This window comes from Carassius gibelio, chromosome B10 (genome assembly GCF_023724105.1).
Source record: "Carassius gibelio isolate Cgi1373 ecotype wild population from Czech Republic chromosome B10, carGib1.2-hapl.c, whole genome shotgun sequence".
Classification (NCBI taxonomy): Eukaryota; Metazoa; Chordata; class Actinopteri; order Cypriniformes; family Cyprinidae; genus Carassius; species Carassius gibelio.
In genome coordinates this window covers 8,934,655-8,948,537 of record NC_068405.1, presented here as the reverse complement: position 1 = coordinate 8,948,537, position 13,883 = coordinate 8,934,655, and the positions used below count along the sequence as shown (strand labels likewise).

At 36.0% G+C, this 13,883-nt stretch overlaps 2 protein-coding genes across 2 annotated transcripts; one reads left to right on the top strand and one right to left on the bottom strand.

Annotated features, from left to right (window-relative positions):
* Window positions 1–3,368: 3,368 nt before the first annotated feature.
* On the top strand, window positions 3,369–4,716 carry pmaip1 (phorbol-12-myristate-13-acetate-induced protein 1). Its single transcript, XM_052567807.1, has 2 exons — window positions 3,369–3,492; window positions 3,592–4,716. The coding sequence occupies exons 1-2, from the start codon at window positions 3,480–3,482 to the stop codon at window positions 3,714–3,716; spliced, it is 138 nt and encodes a 45-aa protein (XP_052423767.1). The 5' UTR covers window positions 3,369–3,479; the 3' UTR covers window positions 3,717–4,716.
* Window positions 4,717–5,553: 837 nt separating this feature from the next.
* On the bottom strand, window positions 5,554–12,981 carry golph3b (golgi phosphoprotein 3b). The gene is made up of 4 exons (XM_052567806.1): window positions 12,580–12,981; window positions 11,916–12,047; window positions 11,694–11,808; window positions 5,554–7,398 (listed from the first exon to the last, which is right to left on the bottom strand). The coding sequence occupies exons 1-4, from the start codon at window positions 12,790–12,792 to the stop codon at window positions 6,974–6,976; spliced, it is 885 nt and encodes a 294-aa protein (XP_052423766.1). The 5' UTR covers window positions 12,793–12,981; the 3' UTR covers window positions 5,554–6,973.
* Window positions 12,982–13,883: the final 902 nt, after the last annotated feature.

Genomic DNA, 13,883 nt, shown 5'->3' with positions numbered 1-13,883 from the left:
GCAGATTAGATGATTGCTCCTAATAAATCCTTTAGGTGAGTGTATATATAAACTTGAAAAATATTTATTTATAATCTAAACAACGTTTGCTGCTGCTGTTGACCTAATAGAGCATAAAACCATCATTAAGGTCCTTGCACACTGACTCCAAAATGTTCGTATGCTTTTTTTTTTGTATTCGTCATCCTTTCCTATCAAAATTAGTGCTGGCTGAGAGTCACTGGGTTAGAAAGATTGACCAACCCTGTACTAAAGGACCAAGATATATAAACATTGTAACTCTATCTATCAAACACAATGCAAATATCAGACATGATCTTTGAAACAAGAACGTAACAGTCCCTGACTGTAATCCCTCATAATAACTCACTTTGAAAAGCAATGGATATCAAGAGTTTGTCAAACGTCATGTCAAAGTACCCAGATGCAGAATGCTCTCAGAAAGCTCTAAAATGTCCTTTTATCCCTTTTATTTAATGTCCTTCACAACTGCTTCATTTAGAAATGAATGCTTCTCTTTTCTTGTGTCTCAGTCTAATCCAGAGGTTACAGAATTACACCCCCTTGTGAAAAATCCAGTTTATAAACTGGTAACTGTTCTTTTGGTACATGATTTAGTAAGGTAAAGTGGATTAAGGCCTATTTGATGGACCAAAATATAGCACAAATGATCTACCATATCTAAATACTAGCTATTGTTTCTGGTTCAGGATTATATAGCTACCAATTTGTAGGCTACCAGAGAGAAAATGTTGTCATCGTTTAGGCTACATTTTCACAAAACAGAATGTGTTTTGAAAGATCTGTTGACCATATAACGAAAGTAAATGGGGCAGTGTAGTTTGGACCAAAGCATTATTCGACGAGAGAAAGTAAACGATGGATCTGCCATTGCTGGTGAATTATCCCTTTGAACGTGATTTCCCAGCAGACTTGTTAAATTAACAAAGGTAATATTATGAGCCTGTCTAAACTGCAAATCAAATTTAAATGTACCTTATTGGTCAGATTCAGTTTAAATATTATTTACGAGTTTACAAAAAAAAAACCCGTCATTTAAAGGATGAGTTTGACTGAGTTTATGTGTTATGAAACAGCGCCACCTGCGGGTCAACCTACAATTTAAACACGTGCTGCTCTCATGGCATACAGTGAAGCTGTTGAGCTGCAGGAACTTTTCTACTTTTCTACTACTTTAAAGGTTTTCCCCAGCATGTGTCTTATTAGTATGATTGATTTTATATGATCAGTACTCTTCCTGGATTCACGAGGATATAAGTAAATTGTATGTTTTTGTATTTATTAATAATAAACAACTTAAGTGAACTTCATACAATAAGGTCTATAGAACAATCACGTAATCAGAACAGTATTAAAATAAAAACCAAAAGCCAGCAAAGAGAAACATTTAGAGAACTGAAAATAATGCTTGACATTTCAAAGATTTGTTTTATGCCCATCAAAGAAAAAAGTTACGAATTATATTTTAGAAAGATTAACAGTAATCTGGGATCCTTACCCCAAAATCTGTATTTATGAATTAAAAATTACCCTTAATAACAACAACAACAAAAAAAAACATAAACAATGTAGGCCTACTCGAGAATATAACGAAAAATAATAAATGTGTTTAGTTTAGTTTACCCTGGAGCACAAAACCAGTCATACGTAGCATGGGTATATTTGTTGTAATAGCCAAAAACACACTGTATGAACAGAGATTATGAACAAAGTGGTTTTTAGTTTATCACCAGCAGTAAGAGTTTCCTCTATTGAGCAATAATAATTCCTCTGTGCTTCCCCGCCCAGTGGAGGAGACCAGAACTACATCGAATAATTCTGCTGATCATTAGTTTTATATCAATCTTCTGTTCAGGTTATTCATTTTGTATTGATTTACTAATGTGTACATAGAATTAAGAATGCATAATTGTTTCTAGTTTTATTTTTATTAAATCAAATTTGGTAAGATAAATCCTTTGACCTAAATTGTAGTTAACATTTTGCTTAACACTATCAGGTAATTTGTAAGTCATAATAAAAACTTTAAGCAACAAACATAGTTTTTATGATTCTCATATTCTTCCAAAAGTAGGCTAAATGTTATCTGCACATGTGATGATGACATAGCAACCTCTTAATGCAAATAATAATGCAAATAACAGCTCACCTCAACTAACCAAGAGACACTTCCGTCTGTCAAAACAATGAGTTGCAATGCTGGAGGCATGTCTGAACAAGCGAAACTATAAGAGGGTTACAGGAAAAGGGATGTTTTCTTGTAATTGAATTTGTATATTTGATCACCTGATGAAGATCGAAACTCCATTATGAATAAAACCACAATGATATTAGAAAATTTGAATGACAGATTAATAAAAAAAAAAAACTGAGTTAGAACTTATGATAGCCAACACCTTAATTTTTCTCTTGACCTACAGATAACAATTCAATGAATGGAAGTTTTGAGATTAACTGACCTTTGTGTCACTGGAAATAATGTTCTGATATTTTATTATGCAAGGTATCGACCTTTATTGTGTGTCTGTTTGTTCATAATGGACTTGTGGACGCGTCATTAATGTTTCTTTCTATTTGTCCATTAAAATTGTTGTTTTGATTTAAGTTTTTAAGAAGTAAAAAGATAATTCCATCAGTAAGTTCAGATGTCTTTGCTATCTGTACAGGCTAATTGATTGAAATCAGAGTTGCTGTTATGACATATACGCTAAAATATGGACAATTAAATATGTAGGCCTATATTAATATGCCTGTGTATAAGTCACAGAATACATTAACATTTAAGATGCTTTGTCTATTATTAGTTATTCAGTTTAGTTAATGGAAATCAACAACAAATATATGTATATATATACATATATACACACACACACACACACACATATATATATATATATATATATATATATATATATATATATATTATTAATGACATTTTACAAAATATACTAATATTATTAAGAATTTGTTAATTTAGCATTTTATTAAAATTGACCTGAGAGGTTTCTAATATTTCTAATAATTTAAATAGGCTAATTCAGTTCTTAAATACATGCTGTGATAAAATGTATCTCCATTTCAATTAATAACACAAAAATAAATGCATACTGTTCTTAAAGAGCATCTTCCCCCATGGACCGGTATATATTGTTATCGCTCAGTTGTTTTTACGAGACAAGTGCCGATGTTTACATTAAAATAGGAAGAACTGAACAGGTAGACGCCATGTAAACAAAACATCATCTAGCGTGACGTGGACGGGAATTCTCAGGAAGTCACGATGTTTATTACGTCGCCTCAAGTCACGTCACTCTATTTAACTCCGCCGCTTCTATCTATAGCTATAGTTCAGAGAAGTGCGCTCGTCGCAGTCAGACGCGGTCAGGAGCCGGCACTTGTGGATTCATACGAGGAACACACTGTTGAAACACTTAAACGTGTCAACTCTTCGATCTGAGATGGCAAAGAAAGGTAAAACAAACTGACTAATCTGTTTTAAAACCAAGTTTTTTGTAAAATAACCCATCTGAACGATCTAACTGAATTACTTTCGGTTACTTCCTTGTACAGAGAAAGCCACTGTCGTCGAGTGCGCGCAGGAGCTGCGTAGAATCGGAGATCTGCTCAACTGGAAATACAGGTTGCTGGAGCTCATACTAACACTCCAGAAACTACACACGGACGGGAAAAGCTGAAAAGGACAGCTTTTTGGGATGGAAAATGTCAATACCGAACCAACGTGGACCCAGCATCTCGAGAGGATTCGTATCCGAAGACGAGGTGCGTCGTCTAACAACAACAACAACAACAAAAGTTGAACAGGAATATAGCCTTCCAAGATGAAGACGTGGATAAGATGGTCCTTGATCACTTGGATCATTTCTGGGCTCTTCTGAGCCATATTTATCTCTGGTCGGTTTCTCTGAGGGGTTTGAACTGTGTCAGCAGGAAGAGTTTTCATTCTTGATGTCGAATGGTGGAGATCTTTACAAAAGGACTTCTGCTTCTTCACTCTCATATATTCTCATAAGACTGTAACATTACAGATGGTGGCAAATGGATGCCCTGTTCTGTAGCCTACTTATGGAATTTATATATAGGCCTAGCCTAATAAATTGCAAATTTCAGACTTGGATACATGACCCCATTTAGCTATAAAAATGAACTGGAGACCTATTTGGGTTATATGTAATTTGTTTGGTTTTGCTTTTTTGAGGAAAAACTGAAAACCACTTTGAATATGTTGTTTGCATTTGTCACTTGCTTGATATTTCATGAGTAATGCAGTGACTTACTTGTCCAAATTCTATTTAGGGGCCACTCTTTATTTATTTATTTTCTGAGGACCTGCATTTGCAATTAGATTTTCTTTTTTTGTTGAACGATCCCCAATGTGCAAATTCTAGGAGTTGCCTGTTTTAAATGAGTATTTATATAAGCCATTTCAATTAATATATTTAAGTATAAAGGTAAAGTTTGGGGCATAATTTGTCCAGGTGAAATATGTAGGCTATTTATGGTGGGTAAATCTATAATACTTATAGGCAACACTTTTTAAGTGATCACATTGTAAATGTAACTCAATTTATTGTCAAAGCAATTTAAATGATTAACACTGTTCTGACTAATGTTTATGGTGTTTTCTGAAACTAATTCAATATAATCAAGACTACAAAATAAACTGCTTGTAAGTTGCATTTGTGTGATTTGTCCCTTAATTTTTTGAATAAACACAACTAGTCTGACTTTCAAACAATACCCATGAGAAGTTTTATTTTTTTTTAATTTCATTCAGTTTTATTTAGTAAATCAAGAACTGCATAAGCAACGTAGACTAACTCGACTAAACTTAACCCGTTCTGTTCAGTGAATCAAAAACCCTGAGCACAAACTACTTCAGTGTTTGTATTGATAGTAAATTTGGTGATTTTTTTTTTTGTTTGTTTGTTTATTACAATTTATAATAAAACTAGCTGCATATTCAAAATATGATAGTAGACCTAAAGTACGATTACGATAGGTTATTAAATTTAAAGCAGCTTCATGATTATTATATAAAGCCAATTGTACGCATCTGCATTGTACATATGCTTTATAAAGCATTTTTTCCCCTTGTTTTTTCATTGGATATAAACTCCCTGCCCCCCACCCCCAGAAAACCCCCAAATTCGCCATCTTGAAGGCATTCTGTCGTTTTAATAATACGATCTTCACAATAGGACAAGAGCGCATCATAATACTTCACTGAACTGGATCCATCCGAGCCATTTCTGAATCAACAATCAACTCATTTTAATGAAACAGGTGAACTTGCAGTTCAATCTTATCTGAACTGCTCATATATGAGTGAGTGAGAAAGAGAGAGAGAGAGGTTATGGTCAATTTACTGAGGTGCGCAGATAATGCCACATTTATACCATGTTCTCAGTACAACAAATGAGAATTGACTTTATTATAACTCAGTCACAGCATTGGAAACTCTAAATCAACAAGAAAACATCTGTGACACACAGAGGAGGAGGACATCTAATATTTATATACCTTCCAGGCACTTAAAGATATTCTTTATTATATGGTAAAAAGCAGATGTACAAATCAGGGCATCTATTTCACACCATTTCTACTTTTACAGCTCATGAATTGTTTACTAACAGTAAATCATCATGTCGAACACCTGCTTGCATACACAGGAAGTGCATATCCCTTGACTGTGCTTTACCTGCTCTCTTTCAGAACAAGAGACAACCAAAAACATGACAAACGACTTGGAAATATTGCTAACGAACAAAAATAAAAATGATTAAAAACAGTATAAAATTGGAAATATAGCGAGAGGAGAGATTATGACATGAAGAAAGCCATATATATGTGACAAGACAGCTACATCAATGCAGTGATCACTATGAAAAGGCCTCGGGAGTGCAAGCCTTTCTTAAAATTGTTGCTCCGCTAGTGTTTGACTGGCCTTTTGCATGAAATGAATGAAGCTGTGAGGAAACTTAAACCCAGACGTTTGATTTAAGGTGTATTCGTGAACTTCGCTTCCTTGACCTGTCTGTGGTGTATTCAAGTACAAAACCGGAGCCATTCGTTGTCGGAATGAACTGTGGTACTTCAGCCAAACAAAGAACAAAAAGGCTGAGAGTAATATAACATTTCCTATCAAGCAATAGTCAGTTCATACACAGGCTGATGTGAATTGCCAAGCAAAAAAACAAAAAAAATATATTATCACACATTAGAACATTTTATTCTTAGAGCATTTCTGGAAAGAAGACTTGCAAGGAAGCAGGGACGTTTATCTTTAAAGCACTGACGAAAAACCGATGCTTGCTTTTCAGTCTTTTGAAATGTGAAATGGTTTATTTTCTCTCAACTCAAGACCTATTTCAGGTAGCAGAAGTTAATAGAACATTTACTGCTGATTATGCAAATACAACCCAAACAGGACCTTTTCATGTAACCACGACAAGGATCATCAAGCCTGTGTGTTCGGAAGAAGTGGCTCCTTATTCAAAGATGCATGGAGTTCGAGATAACTGTAGAATTATACCAGGATCTTGATTTAGATTAGATTCAAGGCCTATTTAAGTACAGACCCTTTAAAAAACACCTCCTTCAATGCGTTCATTTTTGTTCTTGTGTGAACTTTATGATTTAAGTGCATTAACTACAAGAAGCCTCACAGTGAATTGCAATCATGTAGCAACTATTGGCCATTTGAAGTAGACAGGGCAACACCTTTGTGAAGGTCAGACACATAACTGTGACAATGAGACAGAGCCATCCCTTTCCAAGTATCGTCATTATCAGCATCATCATCTCCTTCAAAATTTGTATTTCCATCATCACCATCACCAATATTAGTCCGAATCAACCAAGCTTGGGGCCAGCCGTCCGAGTCCAATGCCATGAGTACAAAGTTGAGTCCCTTTCTCTTTACTCTGGAAGTTCATTTGGTGAAAGCGGCCACCACCGCCCACAGCAGCTCGTTGGCTCCTGACTTGGCAGCTTCAGCCTCGGGCTCGAGATCCAGAAGCATCCGCACCCTCTTCATGGCCAGATCGTACTGGTCGTCCAGCAGAGGAGCGAAGGCGTTCTCTAGAACATCAGAGGAATGTGCCAGGAAAAGCAGCGCCAGAACACGTTTATCCATCCGTTGGGGATCGTTGACCCATTTCTCCAGGACGGCCTCCTGGACCTTGCGCACCAGCCGCTGCTTGATGGTGTTGTTGGTGAGCGGGTGGGTGGTCATGTCAAAAAGCAGGAAGTTTTGCTTCTCTGTGGTGAGGACACCCTTCTCCACCAAGTTCTTAGCCAAACGCTCTCTCACGTTTCGCAACTGGTAATGCAGCTTCAACGGATTCCAGGTTTCACCTACAGAATGTAAAAATGGCTCTTGAAATGACTAGGAACAAATGAACTGACCCATTTGTAGTATTTTCTTTTTTTTTTTACATGTGTAGCAATCTTAAATCTTACAAAATCAATGTCTTATTTTAGTTTCCAATAATAATAAAAAAAAACTAAGGGTGCTTTCACACCTGGCCCATTGATTTGGAACCTGGCCCATTTCCCCCTTTAGCTCATTTCGTTTGGGCATATGTGAACATGGCAATCGTGCTCAGATCTGCGCCAAAACAACTGATCCGAGATCACCTGAATAAGGTGGTCTCAGCTCGATTAAGAACGAACTCTGGAGTGGTTCAGTTGTAGTGAGAAAGCAATCCAATCCAATCGACCAATGAACAGGGTTATAGCCAATGTATGATGGGTAATTACGTAAGTTCCATAAAAAGCAGTGCACAGTCCCGGTGTCCCAATGTGCATACTATTCACCCTATCTGCCCTAAATAGTAATGAAAATTACTAATATCACATATTGTAGAATTTAGGATGGATAGTATGCACATTGGGATGCAGGCGATATCTGTGGGTGAGCATGTCTTCGCCATTAAAAATCAAAGCACGCCTTTTCATTTTTATAATAAATTAATTAATATAATGACAGCTACGAAAAAAAAAAAAAACACAAAACAACAACAAGCCCTCTAAGCTGTTGTCGTTCCATCCTGACAGATGACAGCTAGTGGAATTTTGGAAAATAAACTGTGGAACTTTGACCAATGAAAGGAAAGTTTACTCGCACGTGACTTGCATTAACAATTTTGGTACGTTTAAAAACTTTGCCATGTGAAACCGAACCGCACCAAGGATAAAAAGCAACATTGTAATAATTTCAATCCCTGTTTTGGTATAAAGCAATCGATCTACAGATGTGAAAGCACCCTTAAATTCTACATGATATCAAAATCACTTTCAGGCATTCTTTCAATTTGGGCGATGCCACAAATTTCTCCTATTTTTTCAGCACTTCAACCATTTGAACCAATGAAGTGCAACGGTTCGGTTTGCGGAAATAAAAACTCAAATTTTCTCTGTAGAAAATTAAGATTTGACAATTACTTAAAAACCTTAAATAGGCAAGCCTATTTTGAGCTCTGAGGATGTTAATCTCTGCATTTGTTGAAACCATCAGCAAACATTATTTCAACTTATTTTTAAAATAATCATGTAACAACACAATTTGTGGTGAAAAACTATAACTTGTGATTCTGTATATAAAATCCCACCAATCAGAATTGGAGTGAGCAAATTGCTCCAAAAGAGCTCGAAAAGGAATGTCCAATCCCATGAAGCACTGCAAATGATGTAACAGAGACAGTCTTGAATAGTATTTATGTATTGTCCTTTTTATAAATACAGACAACAACTTTAAAGGGGAGGTCTAATGCTATTTCATGCATCCTGACTTATTTTCACCGTTAAAGAATTGGATTCTCATGCTAAACATGGCCAAAGTTTCAAAAAACAAGTTGGACGTATATGACGGAGTATTTCTGTGTAAAATACACTCCTTCAGGATTCATATAGTATAGTATATATTTATTTAATGCTAAGTCAGCATCTAAGGCTATTTTCATGGCAAAGAAAATGCAAAAAATACGATACAAATACAATAAAAAACAGCAAATAAGCAAGTTATATTTTCTGCATTCATTAAAAGCTGGACAGTCCAATAAAATGTCTGACAGAGGGGAATCTTGATGAACATGCATGGTGTAGGGTCCTCACCTTTAAGCAAAAACGCATGAGTCTGTCTTGTATGAACTATGCAACATCTAGTAAAATGTCCGGATGGATTTCATGTAATTTATTATTTGTACATGTATCCCACTTTCTTGCCACGTATTAATATATAACAATTAGTGGTTCAACGGATCACAAATATCATGGTTTGGACCACATTATGGTTTTTGACCCATGGATCTAATCATTTTCACAAGTAAAGATAAAAGATTTCCATTTCACTTGCTTTCTATTTATTACATAGGGCAAAGTAATTATTTGATACATCAGCAAATACTACTAGATTAACTAAGAATGTTTAAACATGATTAAAGAGACAAGAGAACAGCAGTAAAAAGAAGAACAAATACACAACATATATAAATACAACACAATATGTTACAAATAAAATATGGTTGGTAGTATTTAAATACAGAAATTAATTAGGGGAAATAACACTGTGTTCACTGTATGAATTAAATATAGATTTTTATCACAGCTGTTTTGTTGTTTGAAGATCATTAATGACAGCTGCATTATTTATAGGCCGCTGTCCCTTTAAGACCTGATGCATGGACACAATCTAATGATACATCCCTTTCCTTTCTGAGCTGTTTTCATTCACTTGAGACATAACTGACTGCGTTTAAATGAATGACTGTCGAGATGGGTATTGTCATAATTTTATGTGTCTGTTCAAAGGATTCAGACAAAGATTCAGTTCTGTTCACATGCCGTCTGAAACGTATGTGTGCACTTCGTGTGTGTGTGGCTGTGCGCCTCGAGTACTGCGCGCGAGTAACAAATCGAGATCCTTTTCGCCTTTTGTCCCAGTAATTGTTAAAAATTCTTGGGTAAATACGAACAAATGATAAACTTATAACTCCATTATGGTTACATTTTGCAATTAATCCATGGATTGGGGCTTGGTCCGTACGGATCAACTATGATCCGTTTAACCACTTATAAAGATTAATAACAGGTCTGGTCTCTGAGGGAGGAATTTGACATTTGTTTACTTCCTGCCTTCTTTGGAGCTCCCTTCAGGGTTCGTATAAGTTTCAAAAAGTTTTGTGTTTTTTTTGTATGACATCATAAAGGGCAGAATTCCTCGTATGGACACTTCTCCTCAAAAAAAAAATACATTTTTAGTTGTGAGAGAAAGAACCCAGCATTAAAGGAAACACTGGATGCAGTTTGATTTACTGGGGCAGCAACGAGTTGTGCAAGTATGTGTTGGTTCTCTGCATTTCTTGCAGATGATCACTATGCAAAAGATTTGCATGCTCATGATTTTTTAGCTCCGTTCACGACGCCTGCAGGAGCACAACTGTTTTCAGAGAGAAGCATTAACTCAAACCTGTAAGACCTTCATTCATCTTTGGAACACAAATTAAGATATTTATATATTTCTTTACATTACACCATTTTGGGGAGTCATCATCAACGTAATAAGCATTGATTACATCCAGCATGCGCACGCTTTCACTGAACGTAATCAGTGTTGTTTACATTTAAGTGCATGATGAATGTAAATAATGCTCATTACATTGATTACGTTCTGAGGTATTCTCCAAAATGACGGAAGGTAACTTAGGGAGAAGAACTGCTTAATAAATTATGTTATTATGGTTTTCTTTGCGCACAAAAAAAGTATTCTCGTAGCTTCATAAAATTAGGATTGAACCCCTGATGTCACATGGACTATTTTACCAATGTCCTTGCTATGTTTCTGTGCGTCGATCGTGATAATATCACTGCTGTCTATTGAGGGCCAGAGAGCTCTCGGATTCCATCAAAAATATCTTAATTTATGTTCTTAAGATGAACAAAGGTCTTACAGGTTTGGAAAGACTTAAGGGGGAGTAATTAATGACAACATTTTCATTTTTGGGAGAACTATCCATTTAACATGAGATTAGCTGAAACTGTGTGTTATGTCCCCTTTTAAATAAATAGGATTCATATTTCTTCATTGGTTTGAATTTTATTATGCCATTCGCAATGCTTCGTGGGATTTGTAGTCCTAAAGCCTAAAGAAACTCAGAAAGCCATTAAGAACACAGGCTTTTACATTTGTCTTTACAGATTTGTAAATACTTTGCTTCAAATTAGTGTTCGCAATGCAATTCCCCTTTTATCTGATCGGTTTGGGTCCATGGCCTATAAGGCTTTATTGAACACTTTACTGAAACCCCAATAGCTGTTATTTCACTCTAAAAAGCATCTCAGAAGTAGAATTGGTTGCGAACAGTGTTTCGTGTACTTAGAAAGTTTTTAAGTGCAAAAATTCAAGTTCTGTCATTATTCACAAGCTCCAAAACTTTGTGACTTCCTGCATGACACAAAGTTGATATTCTGAATGTTTCAAAAGTTTTAAGTAGAACAAAAAAGTCAGCAGGGTGTAAACAGAAAACCATAGACCTATCTTCTTTGTTTCACAGAGGAAAGTCTGTCATACAGGTTTGGAACTGTGAACTTTCCCTTGAATAGATAACTTGTCTTCTTGTACATATATGTTGTATCATATGTTCACAACTCACCACTTAACAACTCAATCCAGCTCTGGACTGTCTCAGGAGGCTGAGTCTCTTTAACATGTTTCAATGCCTCGTCTAGCAACATATCTCCAGTGGGGGCATCAGATTTACATATAACCTGAAGAACAAACAGGTTGAAAGAGTAAAAAAAACGTGAAGCGTTTTAAAAAACAGCTGCAAAAAAAAAAAAAAAAAAAAAAAAAAAACAATCACACACAAACCTACCTTTCTGGTTAGCAGGCTTTTCCTCCTCATTCCAGTAGCCTCCAGTTGCAGGCGTCCTCTTATGGCCAGTTCAATCAGCATACACCCTCTCAGTCCAGACGATATGCAATCATTCCAGAATGATGTGTAACCCTGAGCAACAAAAATGTCAATCAATTATTATTCTAAGAATAACACCAGCAGGTATCACATAAGATACCCTGCTATTATCATTAGCATGGATATGAAAAAAAAACAATATCATGCTTGAATAAATCAACAAATGTCTAGAACTTCATACACTTAAACTTAGAGTCAATGCCACTTATGTTCTTGACTGCGTTCATTTTGTGTGACAGTACGAAATAACTGTCCAAACATTTACAAGCTAGTTTGTTTGCAACTGTTATTATAGGGCTAAGTTTTAAAGAGTTGCACAATTCACAACCATGACAGAACACTTAACGTTCCTTAAACAGCTCTAGAGACTTTCCTTGCAGCCATATGTTACTATAAAACTCGACTGCGACCCTTCTAGAAGGCTAAATGGTGAAGGTCTCCAGGACCAAGATGCTCTTAAGACACTTAATCTCTGTCGTGTTTCAGGATTTATCTAACGTAAGTTAGTCCTTACTAGCCGCTTCCTGGCGACCATTGGACTAAAGCCACATAAATCTCGTCAAACCTCTCTATCCTTGAGTCCGAGCAGCAACACCTCCTCCATTAAAGTCAGACGCGTTTCTTTAGCGTCTCCCTGGTCGTCGTCGTCCTCTTCTCCGCGGCGGGACTCGTGCTCATCCTCGCCGGAGCTTCTGTCCTTCTCCGCGGCGGCGGCGCTACGCGAGGCCTCGGTCCGTCTCTGCACCAGGCCCGAGTTTCTCTGCGTTAGGGAAGCCATTGTTAGCACAAACCTAAAACACCACCGTGTTTAACAGTCTTTTAATTATACATCAGCCAGAGCCGATGATGTCTGTATTCGCGCTCTTCCGTGCCCTTATAACTGTTTCATTAATACACTTTCCGTTGACGTGGATGTTTACATGCATCCGGGACGTTCCTCTTCTTCCTTATTCAATATGGCGGACATTGATGACGTAATGACGCATGATATGTGACGTCGCCGTGATCGTTTAAGCGAGAACGCCCGCGTTTCCTATTTCTGTGGGTGACAGGTTTATATTAACAGAGTGGATAAATCTGGTTTAAACTACAACGTCCTGTAAATAAATGTAGCTATAGAAATTAATACATTATTATGTGGAAACCTCAGCTGGTGTAAACCTAACTCTCTCTGAAACCAGATAATAACGTTTTAGATAAGTTATTTTTAAAACCAAAAACTAACATAAACTTTGCATGAAGTTTTGTTTCATTAACAACCTAAAGCTTATGTATTATTATCATTATTATTATTATTATTATTATTATTATTATTATAGTCATAGTAAAACAAGAACGTTGTACTTATTTAGTTATTTAGTGTGTGTGTGTGTGTGTGAGAGAGAGGGAGAGAGAGAGAGAGAGAGAGAGAGAGAGAACTTTCACATAGTCATTAGCATATATGATCAGATATGTTATGAATCCACAGAAAGTTTCAAAACAGGGCTAAACAATGTGCTTACGGTCATAAATCTATGGATATGTTACTGAAAATACCTTTAAATATTTAAATCTATTCGGTTTCAAGAAATGAAACAGATATGCAGTTGAAAATGAGACCAAAAATCTCACATAAATAAATAAGTTTCAAAATATACAATTTACACCATTTATTTTACAATTGATTCTATTTAATTTCAAGAAATGTAATGAATGAATGAATGTGTTTATTAATAATAACAAAAAAGCCTATTGCTAATACAGCACTGTCAATATCACTGCAAGGAACACCTTCGTTAAAACACTTTAGTGCACAGAACTTGAGCAGATTTTCAATTGTTGCATAATTCAGATTCTATAAAAAAAATGCTTAGGTGTTTTGAGTACCAT